This window comes from Procambarus clarkii, chromosome 28, assembly GCF_040958095.1.
Source record: "Procambarus clarkii isolate CNS0578487 chromosome 28, FALCON_Pclarkii_2.0, whole genome shotgun sequence".
NCBI classification, from domain to species: Eukaryota; Metazoa; Arthropoda; class Malacostraca; order Decapoda; family Cambaridae; genus Procambarus; species Procambarus clarkii.
Window position 1 is genome coordinate 45,543,008 of NC_091177.1, and position 18,217 is coordinate 45,561,224.

The window sequence follows — 18,217 nt, forward strand, 5'->3', positions numbered from 1 at the left end:
ACCCCTGCAAACACAACTAGGTGAATACACACACTCACACACACACAAATGTTCAGTCAGGATAGAAAGGATTAACACCTTTGTGGAAAGGGGATAAGACCTCACTCATACTCCACCCCCCTCTGTTACCCCCCACCTCGCTAACCCAATACACTTCCCCACCACTCCCACTCCCCCCCCCCCCCACGACTGACTACAAATACACGAACACACACACACACACCTCACCAGAAGTGACCATCTCCGCCCCCTCCCACCCCCCAGTTACCCACGCATCCCCCATACACACTCTCTACCCACACACCACATAATACATGCACTCGCACCCGCTCTCTCTCTCTCCTCCTTTACCTCTCTCCTTCCCTCTCCCCCCTCTCTCTCTCCCCCCTCTCTCTCACCCCCTCCCCCTCTCTCCCCCTCTCTACCCCTCTCTCTCTCTCTCTCTCTCTCACCTCGCTTGCCCTCCTCCTGATAAATCCTACCACAGCATAACAGGAACAGGGACAAGCATGATGGCCAGAGGAAACAGGGGAACAGGGAAAAGTCAAGGTGATGAAATGAAGGCACTGTCCACCCAGTTTGTAGAGAATATCAAGAGTGAGATGCGGGGAATGATGCAGGAAAGAAAGAATGAAATAAGCAAACTGAAAAGAAAGTTGACAGTAGCAAAGGAGGAGATTAGAACCCTCAAAGAGTACAGTGTTGATGCTGAGACTCAGATAATCATCCAGGGGGAAGGTGGAAATAGTATACTGGAAGAGAATGCCACTATATAAGCAACATTTGCAGAAATGCTAAAAAAAAAATAACTCTGAAGTAATGTCCACAATGATGGAGGTGGTCATGAAAGCAGCCACCTCACTGGAAGCGGCACACTCCACTAGTCAGCTGCTGTAAAGAAAAAGATCAGTGGTAGCTGTGGGTATTAAAGAGTAGGAAGGCTCCAACAGGACAGAGTGGAATGATAAGAACAATGCAGTAGTGAATAAAATACTGAAGGCACTAGAGATAGAAGGGGCTGAGCATAGAATTGAAAAGGTTTTCAGGCTAGGCTGGTACAACAAAGACCGAGATTGTCTGTTAAAGATAGTGTTTGCAAATGAGAACACAAAGGAGTTGATTCTATCAAAGAAAAGCTGCCTGCAACATGTGGGAGAATTCAAAAAAGTATTCCTCCAGAGGGACATGATGAGGGAGGAGAGAACCATGGCAGCAGAAACAAGGAAGAGGCGCAGGGTGAGCGTTGAAAACCAGGAACTCACAGCTCTCAACACATCTCCCCAGAGGTGAGGGGGGAACCCACAACCAGCTACCCAGTAACACCAGGGGAGGGTAACACCAGGGGAGGGTAACCACACCACCCTCCTCTGCATAGAGACCCCCCTACCCAAACCCTCCATGCCCCCACTCAAATACTCAGCCAAATCTTCCTCCCCCCCACACCTCATTTCCATCCTGCTACCCCTCCCCTCCTCCTGCCATGTCCCCCCTCCCCCCTTTTCCTTCCAGTCCTCCCTCCCCCTTCATCCCATACCCTCCCTGTCCCCCCTTCACTTGACCCCCCGCCCCTCACCCCACTATCCTCTGAGATCCCTGTTATCCACCTCACAATTCCTCACACCCATGGAACAGCTTTCCCCACCAGCAGAACACTCACCAAGGAAGCGGTTTGAGAAGGGACAGAAGAAAGTGAGCCTCATGGAAATGTACAATAACATGGATGGAATTACAAATAAAATGTGCATGGAGATTGGGTACTAAAAGAAAACCCAGACGTACCTTGAGGTTACCTTGAGGTGCTTCCGGGGCTTAGTGTTCCCGCGGCCCGGTCGTCGGCAAGGCCTACTGGTTGCTGGACTGATCAACCAGGCTGTTAGAAGCGGCTGCTCGCAGCCTGACGTATGAGTCACAGCCTGGTTGATCAGATATCCTTTGGAGGTGCTTATCCAGTTCTCTCTTGAACACTGTGAGGGGTCGGCCAGATATGCCCCTTATGTGTAGTGGAGTAATAGCAATCACAGGAACAAAGCTAACGAAAATCATAACAAATGCAGTGTTCCCACAGGAATATTATGTAAATGAGGAAAGAGAGAGAAGGAAGAGGCGGTGGTTGTGCAGCTCTGCTAGTAAGAAAGGGTTGGGACTTTGAGGAGATGGTTATTCAGGGCTGTGAGGGGTTTCAGTGACTACATAGAAGGTACCATAACAACTGGAGGACAAAAAATTATAGTCGTAGTCATATATAATCCACCACCAAATGACAGAAGACCTACACAGGAATGACAGAAACAACATGACCACCATTAACATAATAGGGAGAGCAGCTTCTGTTGCCAGCAGGAATGAATCTGGACTACAAATCAAGAGAGACTTCAACCACGGGAAATTTGACTGGGAGAACAGGGATCCGCTTGGAGGACCAGAAACATGGAGAGCTAAGCTGCTGCATGTGGCAAAAAGATACTTTCTAAGCCAGCACATCAAGTAACCATCAAGAATGAGAGAAGATGAACCAGCCATGAACGATCTGATATTTACCCAAAATGAGTGGGATATAAGGGAAGTTAAGATGGAAGCACCCTTGGGAATGAGTGACCAGAGTGTATTAAACTTTGAGTGCCTGGTAGAGCTAGGAATTATCTCCCCCCAAAAAGAACTAGGAAACAAAAGGCTGGCTTACCGAAAGGGGAAATATGAGGAGATGAGACGTTTCCTAAGGGAAATACCATGGGACACAGATTTCAGAGCTATGTCTGTACAAGACATGATGGACTATGTCACCCAAAAGTGTCAGGAGGCAGTAAACAGGTTCATCCCGTCCCAAAAGGAAAAATCCGAGAAGCAAAAGAACAATCCATGGTTTAATAGGGCATGTATGGAAGCAAAGGAACTGAACAAAAGGGCGTGGAGGAACTTCCAAAATAACAGAACACCAGAAAGAAGAGAAAGATACCAGAGAACCAGGAATGAGTATGTTAGTGTAAGAAGAGAAGCAGAGAAATGTCATGAAAGTGATATAGCAAGCAAAGTCAAGACCGAACCAAATCTACTCCATAGTCACATCAGGAGGAAAACAACAGTGAAAGAACAGGTAAGGAAACTTACAACAGGCGAGGACAGGTATACAGAGAATGACAAAGAGGTGTGTGAAGAACTCAACAAGAGGATCCAGGAGGTCTTCACAATAGAAAAAAATGAGGTCACTACATTAGGAGTCGTGGCAGTAAACCAGGCGGCCTTGGAAGGGTTTCAAATTACGAGAGATGAGGTCAAGAGAAACCTGTTGGATCTGGATGTAAGAAAAGCTGTTGGTCCAGATGGGATTTCACCATGGGTATTGAAAGAGTGTGCAGAGGCACTCTGCTTGCCACTCTCCATAGTGTATAGTAGGTCTATGGAGACGGGAGACCTATCAGAAATATAAAAGACGGCTAATGTTGTTCCAATATACAAAAAGGGTAACAGACAAGAAGCACTGAACTACAGGCCAGTGTCCTTGACTTGTATTCCATGGTAGGTGATGGAGAAGATTGCGAGAAAAAACTTGTAAAACATCTGGAGAGAAGGGACTTTGTGACAAATCTCCAACATGGGTTCAGGGAGGGTAAATCTTGCCTTACAGGCTTAATAGTGTTCAACGACCAGGTGACAAAGATTAAGCAAGAAAGAGAAGGCTGGGCGGATTACATTTTCTTGGACTGTCGGTAAGCCTTTGACACAGTACCCCATACGAGGCTAGTGCATGAGCTGGAGAGCAAGGCAGGAGTGACTGGTAAGGTGCTCCAGTGGATGAGCGAGTACCTAAGCAATAGGAAGTTGAGAGTTGCAGTGAGGAGTGAGACCTCAGATTGGCGTGAAGTCATCAGTGGAGTCACACGGGGCTCTGTACTCTGTCATATCCTGCTTCTGATATACGTAAATGATCTCCCGGAGGGTATAGACTCATTCCTCTCAATGTTTGCTGACGATGCCAAGATTATGAGAAGGATTAAGACAGAGGAGGATTGCTTGAGGCTTCAGAAGCCCTAGACAAGCTGAAGGAATGGTAGAATAAGTGGTTGTTAGAGTTTCACCTAAGCAAATGTAATGTCATGAAGATAGGTGTAGGGTGCAGGAGACCAGATACAAGGTATCATTTCGGAGATTAAATTCTTCAAGAGTCAGAGAGAGAGAAGGACTTTGGGGTTGAAATCACGCCAGACCTTTTCCCTGAAGCCCATATCAAGAGGATAACATCAGCGGCATACTCCATGTTGGCCAACATAAGAATGGCATTTAGAAACTTGTGTAAGGAATCATTCAGAACTTTGTATACCACATATGTCAGACCATTCCTGGAGTATGCACCTTAAGCATGGAGTCCATATCTAGTCAAGCACAAGACTAAACTGGAGGAGGTTCAAAGGTTTGCCACCAGACTAGTATCCGAGCTGTGAGGTATGAGCTACGAGGAGAGGCTACGGGTGTTAGACCTCACGTCGCTGGAAGACAGAAGAGTTAGGGGAGAACATGATCACCACATACAAGATTCTCAAAGGAATTGATAGTGGTAGAAAAGGACTTGCTGATTAACCCAAGGGGCACACGCCCTAGGGGACACAGGTGGAAATTGAGTGCCCAAATGAGCCAGAGATATTAAAAAGAACTTTTTTAGTGTCAGAGTTGTTGACAAATGGAATGCATTAGGAAGTGATGTGGTGTAGACAGACTCCATACACAGTTTCAGGTGTAGATATGATTGAGCCCAGTAGGCTCAGGACCCTGTACACCAGTTGATTGACAGTTGAGAGGCGGGACCAAAGAGGCAGAGCTCAACCCCCGCAAGCACAAATAGGCGAGTACAAACAGGCGAGTACACACACACACACACGCACACACACACACACACACACACACACACACACACACACACACACACACACACACACACACACACACACACACACACACACACACACACACACACACACAGTGTGTGTGTGTGTACCTCTCCCTCCAGAGAGCAGGGAGAGGTACCAGAGGGCCAGAAATGAGTACATCAGAGTGAGGAGGGAAGCAGAGAGACAGTTTGAAAATGACATCGCGAGTAAAGCCAAGACCCAACCAAAGCTGCTCCACAGCCATATCAGGAGGAAAACAGCAGTGAAGGAACAAGTGATGAAGCTGTGGAAAGGGGAGAACAGATACACAGAGAATGACAAGGAGGTGTGTGAAGAACTCAACAAGAGATTCCAGGAGGTCTTCACAATAGAACAAGGAGAAGCCCCTGCACTAAATGAGGAGGCGGCAACCTTGGAAACCTTGGAGGAATTTGACCTCACCAGTGATGAGGTCAAAAGGTGTCTGCTGGAGCTAGATGTGACAAAGGCTATTGGGCCTGATAGAATCTCACCATGGATACTAAAGGAAGGTGCAGAAGCACTAAGTGTGCCACTCTCTATGGTGTATAACAGGTCACTGGAAACAGGAGACTTACCAGAAAGTTGGAAGACAGCTAACGTGGTCCCAATATACAAAAAGGGTGACAGGCAAGAGGCACTGAATTACAGGCCAGTTTCCTTAACTTGTATACCATGCAAGGTGCTGGAGAAGATCGTGAGGAAAAGGCTCGTAGAGCATCTGGAGGGAAATAACTTTGTAACGCACCACCAACATGGGTTCAGAGATGGTAAATCGTGCCTCACAGGGTTAATAGAATTTTATGACCAGGCAACGAAAATTAGGCAGGAAAGAGAAGGGTGGGCCGACTGCATTTTCCTGGATTGCCAAAAAGCCTTCGACACAGTACCCCATAAAAGGCTGTTAAAAAAGTTGGAGCAACAGGCAGGAGTAAAAGGGAAGGTGCTCCAGTGGATAAGGGAGTACTTAAGCAACAGGAAACAGCGAGTAACGGTGAGGGGGAAGACATCAGAGTGGCGAGATGTCACCAGCGGAGTCCCACAGGGCTCAGTACTTGGACCCATCCTGTTTCTAATATATGTGAACGATCTTCCAGAGGGTATAGACTCATTCCTCTCGATGTTTGCTGATGATGCAAAAATTATGAGAAGAATCAAGACGGATGAAGATAGACAGAGACTACAGGATGACCTGGATAAACTGGAGGAATGGTCTAGAAAATGGCTGCTGAAGCTCAACTCTGGAAAGTGTAAGGTGATGAAATTAGGCGAAGGGAGCAGGAGGCTGAACACAAGGTATCATCTGGGAGGGGAAATCCTGCAAGAATCAAATAGAGAGAAGGATCTGGGGGTTGATATCACACCGAACCTGTCCCCAGAGGCCCACATCAAAAGAATATCATCAGCGGCATATGCTAGACTGGCCAACATAAGAACTGCCTTCAGAAACTTGTGTAAGGAATCTTTCAGAACCCTGTATACCACTTATGTAAGACCAATCCTGGAGTATGCAGCTCCAGCCTGGAGTCCATACCTAGTTAAACACAAGACAAAGTTAGAGAAGATTCAGCGGTATGCCACCAGGCTCGTCCCGGAACTGAGAGGATTGAGCTACGAGGAAAGGCTAAAGGAGCTGAACCTCACATCCCTGGAAAACAGAAGAGTAAGGGGAGACATGATAACCACCTACAAAATTCTCAGGGGAATTGACAGGGTGGACAAAGACAAACTCTTCAGCACGGGTGGGACACGAACAAGGGGACACAGGTGGAAACTTAGTACCCAGATGAGCCACAGAGACGTTAGAAAGAATTTTTTCAGTGTCAGAGTAGTTAATAAATGGAATGCACTAGGAAGTGATGTGGTGGAGGCTGACTCCATACACAGTTTCAAATGTAGGTATGATAGAGCCCAGTAGGCTCAGGAATCTGTACACCAGTTGATTGACAGTTGAGAGGCGGGACCAAAGAGCCAAAGCTCAACCCCCGCAAGCACAATTAGGTGAGTACAATTAGGTGAGTACACACACACACACACACACACACTGCACTGAGAAAGATGTCAATCATAATCCATGGATTGCTTGGAGCCAAGACACCATCAAGGCAGGAAAGGATGAAGATTTGGAGTTACAGGGGATCTTGATGGCAGGGAATGAGGTATAAGTCCACCGACGCATTGGGTCATACAACTGTGACAAGAAACGACCTGTCCTGGCACAGTTCACTAACGAAGAGGCAGTGGATTACATACTGCATCACAAACACTTACTCAGAGGTAGCGAAAATTACTGCAACGTATATATTGACAAATTCATGACGAAGGAGGAGCAGATAGCCCACAGAGCAAGCATACAACAATACAACTCTTCCCATTTGAGCGTAGCTACACACCCCAGTGCGAATCCACCCCATGCTAACCAGCTCACACCTGCTTCTCAAGTCACTCCCTCCCCAAATCAGCCCCCCCTGCCCCTGCTTATCTCCCCAACACCTCCCTTGATCCCTCTGACCCCACTGCAGTCAAATTCATCCCACATTCCAAGGACCCCCTCATCACCTCAACCCCCAAAACCCACCCAGCCCTCATCCCTTCAACCCTCCAAAACCCACCCAGCCCTCATTCCCTCAACTCCCAAAACCTGCCCAGCCCTTATCCCTTCAAGCCCCAAAATCCACCCAGCCCTCATTCCCTCAACCCCCAAAACCCGCCCAGCCCTCACCCCTCCTCATCCCCTCTCCTTCCATGTGACCCCCCCCCCACCCTTGCGAGGGGGGCACATGGAACCCCCCGTGGGGGACTGGGGGACCCCCCCTACCTCTTCCTCCATTTCCCTATCCCCCCCTTCTGCCCCAAAGCCCACACCTACCCCTGAGTTCCCCCTTACTAATACAACCTCCCTCCCATTATCACTGTCCATGTTCCACCTGCCCCTCTTCCCCCCACACCCCCTCTATCCTTCTCCCCCCCCCAACCTCTCAACCTCTATCTGACTCCCAACCTTACGCTATCTCCCACCCCTCTATGCCTATCAGACCCTCTCGAATCTTCAGACCCAGTATGCCCTTCCTACTCCAGACCTACCTACCTAGGCCCTACCCCAGACCTTCCTACCTACCTTCCTAGATGCCCAGCCCCCATTCGCCACCCAAGCACCCCTCCCGACCCCTTTCACCCCCAGATACACACCCCCCCAGGATCCCCCAGCCCCCATTCACCCCCAGACACCCCACATATCCCTCCCAGACCCCTAGAGAAAGGGTGAACTCTGGTACAAGAGTTTCCATGAAGAATCTCAAGGTTTGGTACACCAATGCTGATTGGGTATCTAATAAAGCAGAAGAGATAAAAGAAAGAGTGAGTGAAGCAGATCCTGACATAGTTGCAATTGTGGAAACTAAAATGACATGATCTTGGATGCAATCTTTCCAGAGGGCTACCTGGTGATATGAAAAGAGAGTACACAGAGACAGGGAGGGGGAGTGACACTCCTAATAAAGATGTTTGAAGACCTGGGAAAATGGGTTACCAATGAGAGCACAAGCTTCATACATTGAACTCTGACAGCAGATGGGAGGAAGATTGTGATCTTGGTAAATCTACAATCCCCCTCCCAACAGTAGAAGACCCAGGCAGGAGTATGATGACAACAAGGCATGCATAGATGAAATGCAGAAGGCAGCATCACTAGCCAACAGAATGAGAGCGAAGCTGCTGGTCATGGGGAACCTAAATCATGGAGAGATAAATTAGGAAACAAGGAATCCCCATGGAGGGGATGAAACGTGGGGAGCAAAGTTAGTAGATGTTATTGTCAGGAATTTCCTAACACAACATGTGAAGGAAGACACAAGGGAAAGAGGAGGAGATGCACCAAAGCCTTTTAGACCTGATTTTCACCCAGAACGTAGAAGACACCGAGAATTTGGAGCATGAAATACGTCTAGGAGGCCAGCAACCGTTGTGTCTTAGTCTTTGTCTACATGATGGAATTCAAACTTGTGACCATGGGACAAGAGGTCTGGGAAAGGAGAGTTGACTACAGGAAAGGAGACTATAGGAAGATAAGGGACTATCTGTGAGAAGTGCAGTGGAAGGAAGAAATTAGAGGAAAATCAGTTCAATATATGATGGACCTAGTCATACAGAAATGCCAGGAGGCCGAAGAGATTTATTCCAACAGTAAAGTGAAAAAATAAAAGGGAATATAATAACCCATGGTTTAATTGACAGTATCAGGAAGCAAAAATGGCCAGCAGGCGGGAGTGGAGGAAGTACAGAAGACAAAGGATAGAGGACAACAGGATCAGATGCAACAGAGCTAGGAACGATTACCTTAACATAAGTCGAACATCAGAAAGGGACTATGAGAACTATATTGCGATCAAAGCGAAAGAGCAACCTAAGTTACTACACAGCCATATAAGCAGAAAAATGTCGGTGAACGACCAAGTGACAAGACTAAGGAAAACAGAGGGGGCATATACTGAAAGTGACAAGGAAATCTGTTAGGCCAGATTTCCTTGAAAGTGACAAGGAAATGCCAGTTTCCATGGATTGTTCACTACCGAGCCTGAGCAGCTCCCATTGTTAGAAGGGATTACCATAGATGAAAGACTATCAGATATAGAGGTGACAGCAAGGGAGGTAATGAAACATTTGACAACATTGGATGCAACTAAAGCAGTTGGACCAGACAAAGTATAACCGTGGATACTAAAAGAAACAGCACAGGCCCTCAGCGTGCCTCTGGCAATGATCTTTAATGAGTCACTTATGTCGGGAGAATTGCCCAGATGCTGGAAGAAGGAAAATGTCATATCGATCTTCAAGAAAGACGATAGGGAGGAGGCACTTGACTATAGACCTGTATCGCTGACAAGCATCCCCTGTAAAATACTGGAAAGAATAATTAGGCTAAGACCGGTTGCACACCTGGAGAACGTTAGGTTTGTGAACAAACATCAACATGGGTTCTGGACAGGGAAATCGTGCCTAACAAACCTTTTGGAATTCTATGATAAAATAACGAGGATAAGTCAGGACAGAGATGGATGGGCAGACTGCATATTTCTGGACTGCCAAAAAGCCTTTGATACAGTACCACACATGAGACTGCTGTTTGAACTCTAGAGGCAGGCGGGGGGTGGGAGGAAAGGTCCTAGCATGGATAAGGAACTACCTAACAGGAAGGAGCCAAAGAGTTACGGTAAGGGGCGAGAAGTCGGACTGGCGAACAGTAACAAGTGGAGTACCACAAGGATCTGTGCTGGGACCAATTCTATTTCTTGTATATGTTAACGACATGTTTACAGGCGTAGAGTCCTACATGTCGATGTTTGCGGATGACGCAAAGTTGATGAGAAGAGTTGTGACAGATGAGGATTGCAGGATCCTCCAAGAGGACCTGAACAGGTTGCAGAGGTGGTCAGAGAAATGGCTACTGGAATTCAACACGAGCAAATGTAAAGTTATGAAAATGGGACTAGGAGATAGGAGACCAAAGGGACAGTACACAATGAAGGGGAACAGCCTACCTGTGACGACGCTCGAAAGAGACCTGGGTGTGGACGTAACACGTAATCTATCTCCTGAGGCACATATAAATAGGATAACGACAGCAGCGTACTCTACACTGGCAAAAGTTAGAACATCATTCAGAAACCTAAGTAAGGAGGCATTTAGGGCACTTTACACTGCCTACGTGAGGCCAGTCTTAGAGTATGCTGCCTCATCACGGAGTTCCCATCTGAAGAAGCATATAATGAAACTGGAAAAGTTTCAGAGGTTTGCAACGAGACTCGTCCCAGAGCTACGAGGGGTGGGGTATGAGGAGCGCCTGAGGAAACTGTGCCTTACGACACTAGAAAGAAGAAGGGAGAGGGGGGACATGATAGGAACGTATAAAATACTCAGAGGGATTGACAGAGTGGACATAGACGAAATGTTCACACGGAATAGTAAAAGAACGAGGGGACATGGATGGAAGCTTGAAACTCAGATGAGTCACAGAGATGTTAGGAAGTTTTCTTTTAGCGTGAGAGTAGTGAAAAAATGGAATGCACTTCAGGAACAGGTTGTGGAAGCAAATACTATCCATAATTTTAAAACCAGGTATGATAGGGAAATGGGACAGGAGTCATTGCTGTAAACAACCGATGCTCGAAAGGCGGGATCCAAGAGTCAATGCTCGATCCTGCAGACACAACTAGGTGAGTACAACTAGGTGAGTACACACACACATGTCAATGTTTGCGGATGACGCAAAATTAATGAGAAGAGTTGTGACAGATGAGGATTGTAGGATCCTCCAAGAGGACTTAAACCTGTTGCAGAGATGGTCTGAGAAATGGCTACTGGTCTTTAACACGAGTAAATGTAAAGTTATGGAAATGGGATCAGGTGATAGGCGACCAAAGGGACAGTACACAATGAAGGGAAACTGACTACCTGTAACGATTCAAGAAAGAGACCTGGGAGTGGACGTAACACCTAATCTAACTCCCGAGGCACATATAAATAGGATAACAACAGCGGCGTACTCTACACTAGCGAAAATTAGAACTTCATTCAGAAACCTAAGTGAGGAGGCTTTTAGGGCGCTTTACACTGCCTATGTGAGACCAATCTTAGAGTATGCCACGCCATCATGGAGTCCCCACCTGAAGAAACACATAAGGAAACTGGAGAAGGTTCAGAAGTTTGCGACGAGGCTTGTCCCAGAGTTAGGAGGGATGGGATATGAAGAGAGTCTAAAGGAACTAAACCTTACGACACTAGAGAAAAGAAAGGAATGGGGAGAAATGATAGGGACATATAAAATACTCAGCGGAATTGACCAAGTGGAAATAGATGAAATGTTCACACGTAACAATAACAGAATGAGGGGACATGGGTGGAAACTGGAAACTCAGATGAGTCATCGAGATGTTAGGAAGTTTTCTTTTAGCATGAGAGTAGTGGGAAAATAGAATGCACTTGGGGAACAGGTTGTGGAAGCAAATTCAATTCATAATTTTAAAATTAGGTATGATAGGGAAATGGGACAGGAGTCATTGCTGTAAACTACCGATAGCAGGAAAGACGGGATCCAAGAGTCAATGCTCGATCCTGCAAGCACAAATAGGTGAGTACACACACTCACACACCCACACACACATGACAAGGGACGAGAGAATGAAGGCAGCAGATGCGAGGAAGGAGCACAGGGAGAAAAAAAGGAGTCAGAGAACCACAACCCCAAACCCTACAATCTCAGAGAGGAGTGGGGAACCCTCCACAAGAAGTTCAACAGCCACAGAGAGAGGAGCACCACCCACACCTTCTGCCCAATAGACATTCTACCTTCCCCAACCCCTGCCAGCCCCCTCATTAAGTGTCCACCTAGAGCATCCTCCCCCCACTCATCCCCCTCCCCAGGACCTCCCTTCTCCACAAGCCCTCCCTTCTCCACCATGCACTTCCATCTCACCCACCCCCCAAGCCCTCCGTTCCCCCCACCCCCAAGCCCCCCCTTGCCTCCCCCCTAAGCCCTCCACTCCCCCCCCCTAAGCCCTCCATTCTCCCCCACCCGACTAAGCCAGCTCTTCTCCCCCACTCCCCTAAGCCCTCCCTTTTTCCTCAACCCCCCCTTAACTCTCGCTTCCCCTACCCCCCCCCAGCCCTCCTTACCCAATAGCCCCCAAGCCCTCCCTCCCCCCATGTCCCCCCAAACCTGTCCGTCTCACCCCCCCGAGCCTCCCCCTCTCACCCACCCCCTTAGCTTCCCCCTCTATCCTCCCCCCCCATGCCCTCTCTTCTCCCCCATCTCCCAAGCTCTCTCTCCTACACCACCCTCCCCATACCAGATCCTCCCAGCCCCTGCACACCCCAGATTCCCCAGGCCCCCCCCCCCTCCTTAGGCCCTCCCATCCTGAACCCTCCCTGTTTCCCCTGCTTCAGTGGAGTCAACAGAAACTGAGGAAGGACAGAAGAGAGTCAGTTTCAGGGTAATGTACTCGAACATAGATGGGATTACAAGCAAGACAAATGAACTAAGGGAAAGAGCACAAGAAGTAAACCCCAGATATAATCGGACTCACAGAAACAAAACTCTCCAGAATCATAATGAATGTGGTGTTCCCCCAGGACTACACAGTTATAAGGAAAGAGAGGGAGGGTAGAGGAGGAGGCAGAGTGGCCCTACTAATGAGAAAGTTGTAGAGTTTCAAGGAGATGGCTATCCCCGTCTGTGAGTGATTCAGAGACTAAATAACAGGCACCAGGACAATGGGAGGGACAAGAATAGTAGTAGCAGTGATATAAATCCTCCACCCAATGACAGAAGACCCAGGCAAAAGTATAACAACAACAACAACACGGCAGTTAATACTATAATTGAGAGGGCAGCCTCTGCGGCTTGTAGAAATAGATCACATCTGCTCATCATTGGGGACTTCAATCATGGAAGGATAGACTGGGAGAACAAGGAACCGCATGGAGGTGAGGATACGTGGAGAGCTAAACTATTGGAGGTGGCGACAAGAAACTTCTTAAGCCAAAATGACAGGGAACCCACAAGGATGAGAGGGAATGATGAACCAGCGAGACTCGACATAGTCTTGGCTCTGAACGACTCCGACGTAAGGGATATTAGTTTTGAGTCCCCGGTAGCAATGAGCGACCACAGTGTACTGACGTTTGAGTGTCTGGTTGAAGAAGCGTTAAGAAAATCAAGAAGGGGAATTGAAAACTAAAGGCTGGCATTCCGAAAGGGAATCTATGAGGAGATAAGGAAATTCCAAAATTATATAACATGGGAAACTGAGCTCAGAGAAAAGACGGCCAAAGACATGATGGACTACATCACGCAGAAGTGTAAGGAGGCAACAGACAAGTTTGTCCCGGTCCTAAAGGAAAACAGCGAAATGCAGATGAGAAACCCATGGTTTAATCAGAAATGTAGGCCAGCTAAGCAGCTAAGTAAAAAGGGCATGGAGAAACTATAGGAATAACAGAACACTTGAGAGCAGAGAAAGATACCAGAGTGCCAGGAATGAATATGTCAGGTTGAGAAGAGAGGAAGATGGGCAATACGAAAATGACATTGCAAGCAACCAAAGACTCAACCTAAATTGCTGCACAGCCACACCAGGAGAAAGAAACAACAGTAAAGAAACAGGTAATGAAATTGACGATAGGGGCAGACAGATTCACTACAAACGACAAGGAAGTGTGCGAAAAATGATTGGATACTCCAGGATTGGTCTTACATATGCGGAATACAAGGTTCTGAATGATTCTTTACATAGGTTCCTGAAGGCTGTTCTGATGTTAGCCAGTCTTGCATATGCCGCAGATGTAATTTTTTTTATGTGGGGTTCAGGAGACAGGTTTGGTGTGATATCAACTCCTAGATCTTTCTCTCTGTCCGTTTCGTGAAGTACTTCATCTCCCATTCTGTATCCTGTGTCTGGCCTCCTGTTTCCACCGCCTAGTTTCATTACCTTGCATTTACTCGGGTTGAACTTTTGTAGCCATTTGTTGGACCATTCATTCAGTTTGTTTAGGTCATCATGTAGCCTCTTACAATCTTCCTCTGTCTTAATCATCCTCATAATTTTTGCATCATGTACTCACCTTGTTGTGCTTGTGGGGGTTATACCTCAGAACTTTTTCCAGCTTCGTCTTGTGCTTAACAAGGTAAGGGCTCCATGCTGGGACCGCATACTCCATGGATTGGTCTTCCACATGTGGTATACAAGGTTCTGAAAGATTCCTTACACAGGTTGCTGAGGACTGTTCTGATATTAGCCAGCCTTGCATACGCCGCCGATGTTATTCTTTTTATGTGGGCTTTAGGAGACAGGTTTGCAGGCAAAAGCAGCAAATATACACATACACACTCATACAAGAAGAGAGAGCAGTAGACTAGGAACAAGCAGCCAATACATACCTGCTCTACTCTCCTGAAGACACGTAGAAGGTTGAGTCCTGCCAGTTTCTTCAGGTCCTGTAGAGACCAGGATGGATCCTTCAGGAGCTCAGCAAACAGCTCAGGGTACTTCGACACATCCTCTAGGCCCGCTGGCGTCCTGCATCATCAAACATAACTTTAACAATGAATAACGAACTGTAAAAAACATCGAATGCATGTATGAATTTAAGTCTATCTATATAAATAAAAATGGAAATGTTCGTTTGTGCATAACCGCTAATCTCCGAAAGTTCTTCACCGATTCCTTTGAAATTTTCACACAACGTTCCATTCGCATCCGAGCAGGTTTCTATATACATACTATATAGATGTTACGTCTGTGAAGGTAAAAAAAAAATGCCTTTTCAGAAAAACTGTGTTTTTCATGTGTTTTTCATATGAGGGAAATCTTCGAAACCTCTTTACCGATTGCTTTGAAATTTTGACACAACGTTGCATTCGAATAGGCTCGTGTTTTTATATACCTACTATATACATGCCTTACCTGTGACAGGAAAAAACTTGCTCTTTTTTGAAAAACAGCGCCAACTGTTGGATGTAAGAGCAACATGCGCTGTAATCTCCCAAAGTTCTTCACTGATTGCTTTGAAATTCTGACACAACGTTCCATTCGAATATGCACATGTTTTTATATACCTACTATATAGATGCCTAACCTGTGATGGATAAAAACATGTTTCTTTTCAAAAACTGCCCCATCTGCTGCACGTAATAGCAACACACTTACACAATACTAAATATGTTACGAATTCCATTTCAATGTTTCCGATTTCACTGATAAATTTAATATTCATAGATTTCTATTTATTTTAATTTTTACTGAATTATTTTGTGTGACATTGTTTTGGAATTGAGCTGTGTTTTTACGATAGCGTTCATTTCATAAGTATAAGTATAAATGCCACACCTGTGATGGGTAAAAATATTTTTTTTAAGAAATAGCACCATCTGTTGCACGTAAGATCCACACACGCTATACTAAATATGTTACGATTTCATTTCATTGTCTTCGATTGCATTGACAAATTAAATTTTCATACATTTTGATTTATTTTCATTTAAATTTATTTTTTTTGAGTGACATTGCATTGGAACTGAGCTATGTTGTTTACCATACCGTTCGTCTCGTGAGCATAAGCGAGTATATTGTTCAACTCGTGATGCCACACCTTTGACAGGTAAAAACATGTTTTAAAAAAAAAACAGTGCCATCTGTTGCACATAAGAGCAGCTCACGCTATACTAAATATATTTCGATTCCATTTCAATGTTTCCGATTTCATTGATAAATTGAATTTTCATAAATTTTAAATTATTTTCATTTTAATTTAATTATTTTGTGTGACATTGCATGGGAATTGAGCTTTATTGTTTACCATACCGTTCATTTTGTGAGTATAGTTTAGTTCTGTATTTTTTCATATTTTTCATTTCGTTTTTTTAATTGTTTTTTCTTATATTTCAGTGATGGGAACATCAGATCATTTGATGTTCCCAATTTTCTGATGGGAACATCAGATCATTTGGGAAGGCATCGGACAAGGGAGTGGGGAATGGTGGGGAGGACGAGGGGATACGAGTGGGGTATGGTCGGGACGAGGGGACAGGGGAATGGAGATTGGTGGGGGGGAGGACAAGAGGGCAGGGAAGTGGGGGATGGTCGGTAGGACGAGGGGACCGGTGAGGGGGAGAACGGTCGGGAGGACGAGGGGAAAGGGGAGTGGGAGATGGTAGAGAAGATGAGGGGATGGTGTAGTGGGGAATGGTTAGGAGGACGAGGGGATGGGGGACTGAGGAATGGTTGGGAGGACGAGGGGACAGGGGAGGGGGGGAATTGTTGGGAGGACGATGGAACAGGGGGAAGGTTGCTGTGGCTCAGCAACGCACATGTCTTGCTGAGCCACAGCAACGCGTGGGCGGGTACAGTTAGTTACAAATAAATATGTTTTATTACTTCCTTCGACCGACGATAATTTCAAATTCAAAAACACGTATTTGAGTAACTACACCATAATATTAACATATCATCCAGATATAAGAGTGTCTCAAGGTGTGGAGAATCACGCACGTGGAAGCTAATCCTCAGTTATAATGGTAATGTCAGTGAGACATTTCCTTGTCTAATGCACAAGATGGGCCAGTCAGGGGAGGGGAGTGGTGCTGTCTGCACATTCTCATTCTCATTCATTCTCATTTTCTCTCACTCTCTCTCATTCTCTCTCATTCATTCTCATTCATTCTCATTCATTCTCTCTCATTCTCATTCTATCTTATTCTCTCTCATTCTCCCTCATTCTCTCTCTCTCATTCTATCTTATTCTATCTCTCTTATTCTCTCTCCCTCATTCTCTCTCATTCCCTCTGTCTCTCTCTTTCTCTCTCTCTCTCTCTCTCTCTCTCTCTCTCTCTCTCTCTCTCTCTCTCTCTCTCTCTCTCTCTCTCTCTCATCTCTCTCTCTCTCTCTCTCTCTCTCTCTCTCTCTCTCTCTCTCTCTCTCTCTCTCTTTCTCCTCTTTCTCTCTCTCTCTCCCTGTCTGTCTGTCTGTCTGTCTGTCTGTCTGTCTGTCTGTCTGTCTGTCTGTCTGTCTGTCTGTCTGTCTGTCTGTCTGTCTGTCTGTCTGTCTGTCTGTCTGTCTGTCTCTCTCTCTCTCTCTCTCTCTCTCTCTCTCTCTCTCTCTCTCTCTCTCTCTCTCTCTCTCTCTCTCTCTCTCTCTCTCTCTCTCTCTCTCTCTCTCTCTCTCTCTCTCTCTCTCTCTCTCTTTTTATTTTAACTAAGACTAGGATTCATAAAGGATGCCTAATGACATACCTAGTGAAACTGCAAGCAAAAGCTGTTATCCTACCTCAGCTCATCTGAAGCCTACACCTAGAAACTCATTTATTTCATGAGAGTATACTTTGAAACTAATACATTGGGAACTATCATATATTGAACTTATGTAAGCTAAGTTGAAACCTACTCCTAGATGCCCATTTATTTCACGAGCCTGTTATTATTTGCCTTAGAAGGAATAGCCTTTATTCATTAAAAACATGAAGTAACAATCATATAAGGAACAGGATGAGCTTGTAGCCAGCTGTGTGCCAGAGTCTTCATATGAACAGTTGACCTGATCTCCCGTGTATCAATCTGTTGGGCGAACAAGTTCCAGATGCGAGTAAGCCTCGGAATGAACGAACGCTGATGGAGTGATGTTCTTGAAAATGGCACCTCTAGCATGAGAGTGTTGAAGGTTGAGAGCCTAGTGTTACGAGTGGGAACTACTGGTACTCCACGGAGTTGGGTCAAGTGCGGAACTTTGAGGATATTGGCCTTGTACATAACAGTAAGACCAACAACGTCC

At 46.1% G+C, this 18,217-nt stretch overlaps 1 protein-coding gene across 1 annotated transcript in view; it reads right to left on the reverse strand.

The window, feature by feature from the left end:
- The window catches only part of LOC123755128 (dipeptidase 1-like), a 648,930-nt gene that overhangs the window by 10,797 nt on the left and 619,916 nt on the right, over positions 1 to 18,217 (reverse strand). The window contains exon 8 of the mRNA XM_069332760.1: positions 14,833 to 14,971. Within this exon, the coding sequence (XP_069188861.1) occupies positions 14,833 to 14,971 (139 nt within the window). The remainder of the gene's footprint in view (positions 1 to 14,832; positions 14,972 to 18,217) is intronic.